Source organism: Dermacentor albipictus, chromosome 1 (assembly GCF_038994185.2).
Source record: "Dermacentor albipictus isolate Rhodes 1998 colony chromosome 1, USDA_Dalb.pri_finalv2, whole genome shotgun sequence".
NCBI classification, from domain to species: Eukaryota; Metazoa; Arthropoda; class Arachnida; order Ixodida; family Ixodidae; genus Dermacentor; species Dermacentor albipictus.
This window is the reverse complement of record NC_091821.1, coordinates 24796437-24808500: the sequence shown is the minus strand read 5'-3', so window position 1 is coordinate 24808500 and position 12064 is coordinate 24796437. Positions and strand designations below refer to the sequence as shown.

At 47.3% G+C, this 12064-nt stretch overlaps 1 protein-coding gene across 3 annotated transcripts in view; it reads left to right on the top strand.

Annotated features, from left to right (window-relative positions):
• LOC135909421 (follistatin-related protein 5-like) overlaps positions 1–12064 on the top strand; it is a 490536-nt gene that overhangs the window by 329621 nt on the left and 148851 nt on the right. For all 3 annotated transcript variants that reach the window (XM_065441374.2, XM_065441372.2, XM_065441373.1), the window contains exon 3: positions 10813–10927. In XM_065441374.2, coding sequence (XP_065297446.1) covers positions 10813–10927 — 115 coding nt within the window. The remainder of the gene's footprint in view (positions 1–10812; positions 10928–12064) is intronic.

The following is a 12064-nucleotide window of genomic DNA, read 5'->3' as shown; positions in this document are numbered from 1 at the left end:
GAGCAGGCTGGCAACTGCCACCGGAAGGGGCACAACGCCTGCCTACTCTTCTGAAGGGAGGCGACAGCAAACACAGAAATGGAGGATAGGAAGGAGGGGAGGAAAGAGGAAAAATGAAAGGAGAGCAACAGGACAAATCTAAAGACCAAAGTAGAACACTGCAACAGGACAAATCTAAAGACTAAAGTAGAACTCTGCAGCCGGAATTAAAGTGACGCCGCGTCGAACAGCCTCCACAATTATCAACCACGTCCATGGCTAGTTCGCTATGCGGCTGATTGTGTTCTCCACGATGAGACGCCAAGTGAAGCTGCACGTAATCACCGTTTCACTTATTCACCTGCACGTAATCACCGGTTCACAATATACACTACAAGGTGTTTGAACCCGCCGCCTCCCATCTTCGAAGGAAGAAGCGTTAGGGTACAGTACTGATCACACACAGTAGGGCCGGTCACTAAAGGTCACGCTACAACTGAACGTCGAATGTTCATGCTACAAACGTGAACCTAAGTTAGTTAGGTCTATAAAGGTTAGTAGGGCGCGATGGGCCTGATCACGTTTAGATGCACAACCACTGGGGTATAAACATTCCTCGAGTGTCGCACACCGCAGGCCAAGGAGATGATAGTTTCTCACTAGTGACATGCGCTGCGCACTGAAAGCGGGACACTCAAGTGTAAGGTGCTGAAGTGTCTCGTAACAGCCACAAGACGTACACAATGGACTTTCCGCACGCCATTGTCTGTATAAACGTTCGTGCACGTTCACGCAACCAACCCTCAGCTTGAGCAGTTGTGCTCTAGCGCGACGAAGCAAGCCTCGACCACGAACACGGGGCGGGAACGTTCCATTTGCGACACGCTGATCTGGATGCTGCTTGAGTAGGTGGCGACGAATCAACAGACGAGCGTCATCAAGCTTGCACGTAATTTCTGGGCAGTCACAGTTGTTATGAACGCAACTTGAAGCGAGCCGATCAGCCTCTTCATTGCCGGCGATTCCTACGTGTGAAGGTATCCATTGAGCAACGAGACATACCCCACGTGATGTAATTTTGCTCGCAGAGTCATTAATGCTGCGCACAAGTGGACACTCAAGCTCACTGCGTTGTAACCTGCTAAGGGCAACACGGGAGTCCGTAAAGATGACAACCTTCGATGTAATTAACTCCTCTTGCACGTATTTCAGTGCAACATTAATCGCTGCTAGTTCCGCAGTTGTTGACGAAGTTGGATGAGGTATTTGAAAGATACGTCGTACTTCTGTTGAAGGGCAGTAAAAGGCTGCAGAGGCGCCTTGACCGTCGTTGTGTACAGATGCATCCGTGAAAACTTGAAGATAATCTGGAAACTTTTCGAACAAGTGAGACTGAGCCAATTGAAATATTGCCGAAACAGCCATCTCAGACTTTTTGTGCATGTCAGGGATTGTGAGGAAAATGGGGAATACGTGTTTCGTGATACCTTTTGGAGGCGGAGACGTATCTGAAGCAGCATGTTCAGAAATGGTAGTGATATCCATAAATAATGCCGCCATTTTTCCCATGCGAGATAATGGGCGGTGAATCAGACGATCAAGGAGCGATTGACCATTCGATGCGCGGTGCAGACGCTCAATGTGATACAGAGCTCTCTGATCTGCTTGCAGCCTCAGGGGTAACTGATGCGCTTCAGTAAGTAATGCAATAGATTGCGCCTCACGAGGTAATCCAAGCATTAGTCGAAGGGCAACGCGATGATCTCGCTCCAGTTGGGCCATCAAACTAGGTGGTATGTTCAAAATTGGTAATGCGTACAGCATGCCTGAAAGTACAGATGACTGGTACACCTGAAGAGCCGTTGTTTGGTCGCAACCAGCACCTCGAGCAGTTAAGGCGGCCACATACTTAAGAAGGGAGTGCGATTTGCGTCGTACAGATTTAACGGCAGGACGCCAAGAGATGCGATCATCCACAATTAAGCCCAAATAACGGTGTTGTCGCACCCAGTTTATAGGCGTTTCGTCAAGATACAGTCGGCTCATTGTTCGACGAGCGCGTTGTTTAGGGTGATATGCTATTGCAGCCGACTTTGCAGGTGATATGAGTAGGCCAACTTCACCCAAGTACTCCGAAGTAGCGTTGAGAGCTCTTTGCAAGCTTGCACGAAGTCGCGGACCAAGGTGCGAAGGGCCGCTTATCCACAGAGCAATGTCATCTGCGTAGACAGCTATGCTCACAGGGAAGTCAGTGTCTCGAGGCAAACGACTTGGAAGCGCGGCGAGTGCCGCGTTAAACAAAAGCGGTGATAATACGCTGCCCTGTGGAACACCACACGTCACATTTCGGTGTTCACTAGTTACTTCTCCGACACGCACTTTCATCCGGCGCTCCGACAGAAAATTACGCACAAACTGGAGCAGACGACCCGAAATTCCCGCGGTTGCAAGAGCGAAAATAATCGCCTTGTGCGGAACTGAATCGAAAGCTTGCTGTATGTCCAGGAAGAGCATGTAGGCGGAATGCTTGTTTTCTTTAGCAAATTCGAGTGCTGAGACGAGGTCTGATATGCGGTCCAGAGCCGAACGGCGGCGACGAAAGCCACTCATGACATCAGGGAAAAATTTCAGCTCCTCTAGCCTGACATCTAAGCGAAACAAGACCATTCGCTCCATTAACTTGATGATGTTTGAAGTTAGGGATATTGGTCGGTAGGACTTCAGGTGCCTTGCCGGACGTCCGGGCTTTAAAATTGGTATTACCACGGACGATTTCCACTGAGCAGGGATTACACCGGTTCTCCATACTTCGTTATACTCGTCCAATATACGGTCATGGAAACTCTTATCAACGTTCCGCAATGCTTGATACGTCACACCATCTGCGCCTGGAGCAGTGCGGCGTTTGGAGAGGCTCAGCGCGTGTCGCAGCTCCTCAAGAGTGAAATCTGCCTCGTCCATCTGGCAAGCTGGACCGTAGGAAGCGATTACGGTGCTGTGACTTGTCAAACAAGGAAGGTCGCTAATTGTGGTGGCACTGGATGCATGAGAGACGAAAAGGTCTGCAAATGCCTCTGCTATTACTTTTGGTGACTGGCCAGTCGCTATGCTCAATGTAGCCGTAGGATTCTTGCAGATTTCAGGAGTGCGGAGAGCCTTCAGTATGCGCCATACATTTCCAAAACCACTTCCAGTATGCAACGAACTACACAAAGCTTCCCAGCTCTTGCGACGAAGTTGTTTTGTATGCCGCCGTATGGCTGCATCAAGGCGATTGTATATAGTCCAGTCGGTGCGTCGTTTAGAGCGCTGCGCCCGTCTATAAGCGCGCCGTCGACATGCGCGGAGCCGCAAAAGCTTGAGATAGGGATTTGGTTTGCCGATATTCCGTCTTCGTCGTACTGTAGCTTTTTGTAAGCACTCACTCATATGTTTAAATAGGCTGTCTTGAGATGGTGCCTCTGAGATCAGCTGTCGGAACTTGTCCCAGTTAGTAACTGTATAAACGACATCCTGGCGACCCGCAGTATGTGTTGGTGTTAACCAAATGGGTAGGTGATCTGAGCCCCACGGGTCGGGTTCACATGACCAGGCTAAGCACACATCTCTCGTTGTTATCGCAAGGTCTATTGTGGAATGCTCTTTTACTCTACCAATAAATGTCGGTGAACCATCATTCAGTATTTGGAGATCGTTCTTGATAATGAACTCGTTAATCTCTGCCCCACGATTGTCTTGGGGACGGCTACACCATCGTGGATGGTGGGCATTAAAGTCCCCGCATAACACAAACGAGGCACCACACCGAGACACTAAGCACTCAAGTAGCGACGTATCGGAAGAACGTGTAGGCCTGTGGTATATGCTTGCCACCGTCGTACACACACCTCTGAGGCTCACAGTAACAGCGGCACATTCAAACTCATCGTCACAAATGCCGTCTGTGTCAATAACCGCGAAGTCCAAGTCAGCACGAACGTACACTGATGCTTTTGAAGCATTGCGCGTATGCGCCGCCTCCATACACTGGAAAGAGCCTTAAGCTGATTCCACGCATCGAGTGTTACTGTGGACACTCACGAAGCCTGGCAATCGATATTCGTCTTTCCTGACGTTAGTTTCCTGAAGCGCTACAATGTCTGGTGGAGTCTTCATAGCGACTAGTCGAATGACTAAATCAGCGTGCCGCGGTCGCATCGACCTGACATTCCATTGCAGCACAAAGGGGCGAGGCTGCTGACAACTGTTAGAATTGTTTCCGGTAAAACGTCTAGCGAAGGCCATCGAGGACAGGAACGAGTGCCTCCAAAAGTTGCTCTGCTGCTGACGCTGCTGGAGTCTGGCTACCGGCGATCAGAGATCTTATGACGTTGACAAGCATCTTTAGAAGATTGACAAGTTGCACATCGTCGTTGGTTGATACCGGTTTAGGTACTGTGTTTGCAGTGCTTTCCACTGTGGTCGAAGTCTTTGTAGATACTTGTTCCGGCGGTTTCGATGGAAGCGCTGGCCACGATGTGTCTGAGAGGCAGAAGGTCAGCCCCCCTGCTTTCTGAGGCGTTGTTTCTTTGTCACTCTTTGAACGCGCTGCTTTTCCAGTCGCTGGGGCAGCACTACGGCGACGGGAGCTCTCACCTCCTGCTGCCTTCTTTATGGATTTCTTTTTTAGTGCCGTTACTGCATTCTTCAATGAGGGACATCCTTTATCCGTTGCCAAATGTTCACCATTACAGTTAGGGCACCGATATGCCTGACTTTCACAGGAATCAACTCGGTGATTTCCACCGCATTTGGCACAGACCAGATCTCTGGTGCAAAAGCCCTGAACATGACCAATCTTGAAACATTTATGGCATTGCAAAGGCCGTGGTACGAAAGGTCGAACAGGATAGCGCACAAGTCCAGCCTTTATATGACTAGGCAGCTTTCCAGAGGCGAAAAGTATCTTCATGCACTTTGACGTGCCCAGCCTTCGAACGCTAATTATTTTGCATGGTGGCGTGCAAACGATCATGGTCTTAAAAACGTCGTCTTTGAGATCCAAGTCCACATCAGATACGACACCAGCCACTATATTTGTACCCTGTGGTATGTAGGGACGTGTGTGGACCCCACATATTTCAGACAAACCAAGTAGAGTTTGCGCCATCTTATCATCAGTCGTGTCAACGGCAATGACATTTTTCCCGGGGTTCACGCGAACCTCTTGGATTAGTCCAGGGGCCAGTTTGAAGAAGAAATCATTAAGTTTTTGTCGAGAGATAGCATTCACGCTTACCATCGCGTCGATGGGAATGAAAGCCACTGTCGTAGTCTTGATGGTGCTGTATATGATAGTCCCTTCACTTGAGGACGACGCCGGAGACGTCCGTCGTGGGCGGCGGTGCTTGACAGGTATGAAAGCTTCCGAATCTTCCGATCTTGAGTCAGAAAGCTCGGAATCAGTAGCGTCGGACCCTACTGCCGAACTGAGCCGCTTCCGAGCCGCGGGCGGTCTATGCTGACCGCCAGACGCGTCCAAGACCATATCTTCCATGGCAAGCTCCGCGGGGAGGATCTCCCAGCAGAGTAGAAGACTTCAGGGTGCAGCACAAACGTCGTTGCCTGTTACTGATGCACAAAAAAAATGTAGAGAAAAACTGCAGCACCAGAAGAAAACCAGCAACCGAGCACAGTAACTTCGTCGTCGTCTCCGATGCATCTTAAGAATGAGAAAAAAACACATTAAGAAATACTGCGAACACTAGCATTGCGACGCTTCTAGTTACAAAGAAATCATGCATAAAACATTTGTATTCGGAATATTCGCCCACTTTATTCAGTGTCAGTTTATTTGTTCCAGATTGTCTTCAACCTTGACCATCCGTGATGTATTAATTTCTTGTATCATTGTCGCACTGTTAACACCTACCTACCTATTTTCTAAGAGGCTTGTAATCCGCTTGTAATATTCCAAGTGTTTTCTATTTTTTCTACAACCACCCGATAGCCATCCAGGGCTCTTAGCTAGAATTTCAGGGATGTTGTTCTCTTAGTCGCTATCACCACCGTTCAGCCTCAGACAGGATAGTGTTTGTTCTCCCAAATGTTGCGAATTCAAGCGTAACGATGCCCATACCATCAACTTAAGACCGGCAGACGCCTCGAACTAACTTTAAAGCAGACATGGTGAAACCGAAAGTGTGCTTTGTGCGCCTGTCGCTATTTTAATACCCAACACGTATCTTGTCCTTACTTCGAAATTGGGGGAGGGAGGAGGGAGGGAGGGTCTAGCCCCTTCTTTCTCTTTCTGTCTAGCCCCTTCTTTCTCTTTCTAAGCGAAGTTGTTATCCTCTAGTTGGTTAGAATTTTCGTGTCCGTCAGCAAAAAAAAAAAAAAAAAAGAACGGAAAAAAGTGCATATCTCCTTCGGAATAAGGCATACAACACACAGCCTCAGTATTCATTTCAATAAAGGAAAGCTCAAAACCAGCGTCAAAACCTCCTGATGGATGATAAGGTGGTTGTGAACAATGCGAGACACGTTCCTTCTCCCCGCGTGTGTTTCCCGGTAAAAATTACGGTTGCAGAAGCTGCTCCGATGGGAAAGGGGCAACAGCAACCACGAATCAGTGAGTGACGTCACCAAACTTCATATATAAAAGGGAAACCTGCCTAACAACTCAGTTCATTACAAGACCGCTACGGGTAGAACACGCAAAGACTCCCAAAGAGCAGCGTGAATACGATGAGCGTCGAAGAGGGCAAAATTATAATTCTCAACAGCGGTGTCGTGCTAAGACTAGGCAGAACAAAACATTTCATATTCCCATCAATGGCATTTGAGTAGTTTTTTAACAGCTTCGATGGCCATCCACTTTCGCAGTGTCAGGATGACGAGTCATTTCCTTTTTTTTTTTGACAAACGTTGCATGAAAAGAGACTGCCTTCTGGTCACAATGGTTAAATTGTATATCTCCGAGGACATAAAAGTTCGGTTTCAACCGTCTGAATTTGAATGTAGTGGCAAACAAGACGTCTGAAGATAAACGATGCAGAAACGCAAGGACAGCGGGCGGACCTGGAAACAGATCAGACCGTGTCATCGCGCGCTTGTCTCATTCGCGGTGGCGATTAATGGATCACGGCTTCTTTCATTCCGAGAGAGTGAAAGAAAGAGAGGGCGTTGCGGCGCAACCGAGTGAATCTGGGCGTGCGATACAAGTTGAAAGCGAGCAGAAGACGATTACACGTCAGGAATCGCCAGACGAGGACAGCGGGAGGCAGCGTCAGGGAAAGGCGCGGAGAACGGGGGAAGCGTGAGTGCCAAGTAAAACGCGCAGCCGGGGCAATCTCGGGAACCGACACGAAAAGAATTCGGCGACGCCGCTCGCAGTCACAGACAGACGCAGCCACCCGCTCTCGCAGTGAGGAAAGGGGACTGGAGGTGGGACCATAGTGGAGCCGAAGAGAGATAAACGAGTCAAGAAGGAAACGGATAAAACTCGATTGTTCGCTGTGCCTGCGCTGTTAACAAGACGGTGACGGCGGTGGCGGAAGAACTTGAAACAGCAGAACAAGCAGTCAGATAAAAATAAATCTATAGGAAATCAAATTACAATACAAAAAAGAAGGAAACGTAATAAACGCGCTCAAGACAACACTAAGGAGCAGTGCGGAGCAGCAGGGGATAACGGGAAGCGTACGAAAATCTCGCGCGAGAAGGAAAAACGGGAAGCGCGTTTGACAGAAAGAGATACTTGCAGCGAGACAGAAGAAGTGAACAAGCGGGAGAGACACAGAACAAGGGGAGGGCGAAAGAACGGGTGAACTTTGATGCCTATCCGACAGGCAGGCCGGCTTGCATTGACGTCTATATTGCTCCCTAGGCGGCCGGAGCCTTTCCATAGAAGTGCCGGCTGGAGGGCTCCGGATCTCTTTCAGCCCGATTGAGCCCCTTTTAATTCTGGGACCACTGGACGGTGATGGCCTTACAGGGCTAAACAAGAAAACAGGGGGAAAATGTACGAAAAGATTAAGCGAAGGGGGTGGGTGCAAAGAAATAGAATGATGGCAGCGAAGAAAACGCACAGCCTTTTTCGAACCACCGAATCCTCAACTGACGCTTGACAAGTGCTTCGTAACTTAATCTACCTTTAAGGCTTCAAGCGCGCTTTTTCTTTCCTTTTTCTATTTTCTTTTTTTTTACGCCGTCGACTAGGTCTCCGTTTATGCGAGGCATAATTGTGTTCACTCTAGTCCTAGATCTAGACGTAACATCGTTTCTGAAACCATGGTCCTTAATCAGGCTTCCATTGTTCGTATTATATCTCTCGTTCTAGTTAATAAAATGCATGGCCTTTTGCTGCAAATTCAGGATAAGCGTTTCTAGAAATCGTAGTTAACTTTCCGGGCTGGGAGCGGACGGCCAGCGGAAACGCAGTAAATCCTGCTCTATAGCGGAACTGAATAGGAGGAGTAAACTAACGTCATTCAATGACATGAAAGCGCCTAGGGACAAAAGATGACTTTTCAGCGGTGTAAGTGTGTCGCTGTAGTTGTGGTCTCTAACCCAGCAATGAATTCATTGACACTAGAGACAAAGGTTCAGCGCGACGTATGCAGAGGCACACAAAAAGAAAACTACGACAGACGTGTACCTCTGCGTCCCACTGAATTTCACGTCGTAAGCATGCTCCCACCCGACCGACAACGCTTGTTAACATATAATGTTTTCATCTCAGGCAGAACACTTGTTTTGGTAGTGTTTTGTCGTTTCTTACCCCCCTTCCTTTATTTTTCATTGTTCTGGGTTCAAATGAAGAGCTTGCGGGTATCAAATGCCGAGGTTGCTCCATTTCACTTTGCTCTACAGAAGAAAGCACCGAAAGGAATCTGAACGTCATATAAAGTTAATTATTATGACGATAAGTCTGCCGTGACATTCAGAGTTCAGTCAACATTTAATTAGTGAAATCTGCTAGTGAGTGCTACTGAAATTCGCGCTACACTTCCCAGTCTTCAGCCTTTGGTGACGCTGTCCAGCTGACATTGGATGGATGATCAGAATGTACAGTTCAGTCCAAGATCGGTGTCGCACTACAGAACGTGAAACGCCCCACAGCATACATAGAACCTGTGTTTGCCGCACAATTCTAAAATTAAATTATGGGGTTTTACGTGCCAAAACCACTTTCTGATTATGACGCACGCAGTAGTGGAATACTCCGGAAATTTCGACCACCTCGGGTTCTTTAACTTGCACCTAAATCTAAGCACACGGGTGTTTCGCATTTCGCCCCCATCGAAATGCGGCCGCCGTGGCCGGGATTCGATCCCGCGACCTCGCACAATTCTGTTGCCGCAGTTGACACGTCGACCATGGTTCGAGTGTGTTTTGAGTATTATGTTTTTATTTATGCATCCTCCTTGTTCTTTTGTAACGTTTTAGGATAGCCCACCCGGTCGCAGAGCGCTGCTACAAAAGTGGCAATGGCAGATGCATGCACTCAAAGCATACTCTTTTCCAAATATCATGCGCTAGGATATTCCGGATATTCTTGCAGCTTCTTCGACTAAACAAAAAAAGAAAGAAAGAAAAGAAATAAGCACACGTGCTTTTGCGTGCGCAATGATTACAATAAGTAGTTACAAACGATAAATATGCTGCGAAACAGCAGAATCTATTGCGAATTCGTTGGATTGGACTGGATAGAAGACGATGCTCGATATACGCTGCGCGGGGTTGCGCCCACCCCCCCTCGCCATTTTCACAGCTGCGCCGACGTGCCGGAAGACGCTCCCCGTGAGATTATTGAACTATTGGAGACCTGCGCGTTGCAGCTAAGAAGTGTATTGTGCAACACGTCCTCGCCTTTTGTCTCTGAATGTTTCAATGCGTCTATGACCATAGTATATGAACTTCATTTCTCTGTAAGTCCGCTCTAGACTTTCCGAACATGTGACGTTACTTCTTGTTCTAAAATACTTTTCTTATTATAATTATCACCATTACACGAAAAAGAATAGCCATCCCCATTAAACGTGATTAAATCGCTTTCTTTTATTTTTATTTCAATAATAATTTTTTCAAACGGGAAATTGTTTCCACCATTTTTAAAGGCAGTGCAGAAAATGGAGGCGAATTACGCGAATACTGCTAAAAAATACTTAGCGAATACTGCTTTCTGCTGAGCTTCGCACCTGTGTTGACACCTCTGTACCGCGCACAAAGATAGTTACGGCGAACGATCACGTTAACCCCGAATGAGCGCTAGAATGATTGTGAGAGCGGTAACTAAGGTAATTTCTGTCAAAGACAAGGACAAGCATTATAACGCACCCCGAACCGCGATATTATTCCAAGCGCGGTAACCGGGAAGAAACCAAATTTCGTCGCTGATGTCGCATCTTCCACGGAATCGAAACGTTTAGTGCTTTCTACGCCATGCGACCATAGCACTGCATCTGTTAATTACAGGTTCACTTGTAAAGATACGGCAAAATTTAGTTTATTCTCGGCTCCCATAACTTTTGCGGTTGGCTGTGCAGAACGCAGTAAGATCACGAAATAATAATTTGTCATTACGCTTTCATCGTTGGTGCGCACATTTCGAGCCAGAATATAATTTTGATTCTGATAAGCGACACTTTTTCACCGTGTCTAGCATTCTCACTGAAATCCGATGCTCCATGTCTCATGCGGCGGGTATACACAACAAGGTACTTGGCATTTCAAGTATTAATGCTCAAAAAGCTAGGTGTGCTTAGTGATATGTCTCGAGCAGTGTCAGACTCGCAGTGTTTGATTGGCGACTTGAATCAGCGTCACTCTCGCCTTCGTTGTTATTTGCAGTCTCGCCACAACCGGGATGGCAGCGCAACCTACGTGGAGGAAGATGAAGACAAGTTCCTCAGCAGCGAGGACTCGGTCGCACCGACTGCGCCCAAAGCACTGCCTCTTGATTTTGGTGAGTGCGCCGATTAACGCATGTTTTGAGCAAAAATCTTTCTTTAAGTTATGGCGAATGGCTAACCCCTGTATGCTGACTGACAAAGTAGTTCCAGTAAGCGCACCTCTGTTCTGCATAATAAAAGCAGATTCCGACAAAAAAAAAAACCTGAGGATATAATGCCGCCTTATAGGTATCTGTGAAGCGCACCGATGTCTTAATGAAATAGCGCATTATATTCGATGTATATTTCAATTTACGCAATATATATATATATATATATATAGCATAAGAAGTCACCAAACACTGACACCAAGGACAACATAGGAGAAATTACTTGCTTACTAAATGAAATAAAGAAACGATAAATTAATGGAAATCAAAAGTGGATAAAAAACCAACCTGCCGCAGGTGGAGAACGATCACACTTTGGTGTCGATTTCGTTTAGGATGACATTTGGCACAGTTAATTGCCCGGTTTTCAAGAAAAAAGCGCACGTTTACCTTCGCTAAGGAAGTGCGCAATGCTGCCGCGACGGTGCAAGCATAAACTTGTGTCGCCGCCTGCCGTCAGATGCAGAAAGCAGCGTTTCAGGGAGGGCAGTCGCCTTTTCGAGGAGCGGGCAACATGCGGCAGCCCCCCTTCGTCCTCCTCCTTCGTCCCTGATAAGCGATAGGCTCGACGCATGTTTGAGAGCGCTACAATACGATAGCGCACAAGCGCAGTCACATGGTTTCGTTTTATATCTCGTGGACTTTCTTTAAACGCCGAAAAAAATCGCCACGCAACATGTAACTTACGTTGCCACAGAAAGATGGATGGGTGGTTTCTGAACCCTTTCTACAATTTAACGACACGCGCTTGAACCCTAAAGAATATATTAAAAATGTTGCATAATTCATCCTAGTTAATGAACTAATTATAAGCGGAATATAAAAACAATACTCTATAGATAAGGAGTGCCACATGACGGCAAACCATATGCCATTGGTTTCATACAGCTGCGGATAACCACTTTTTCTTGAATCCTTGGTTAAGTTACGTCAAACACCCTGTATACTTCTCTGTGGATACACATGTCATTGCCATTGTTCCCTCGACAAGTACCGTACATCGCCTTCGTCCTCATGACATCGCTGCGAAGACTTCCCACG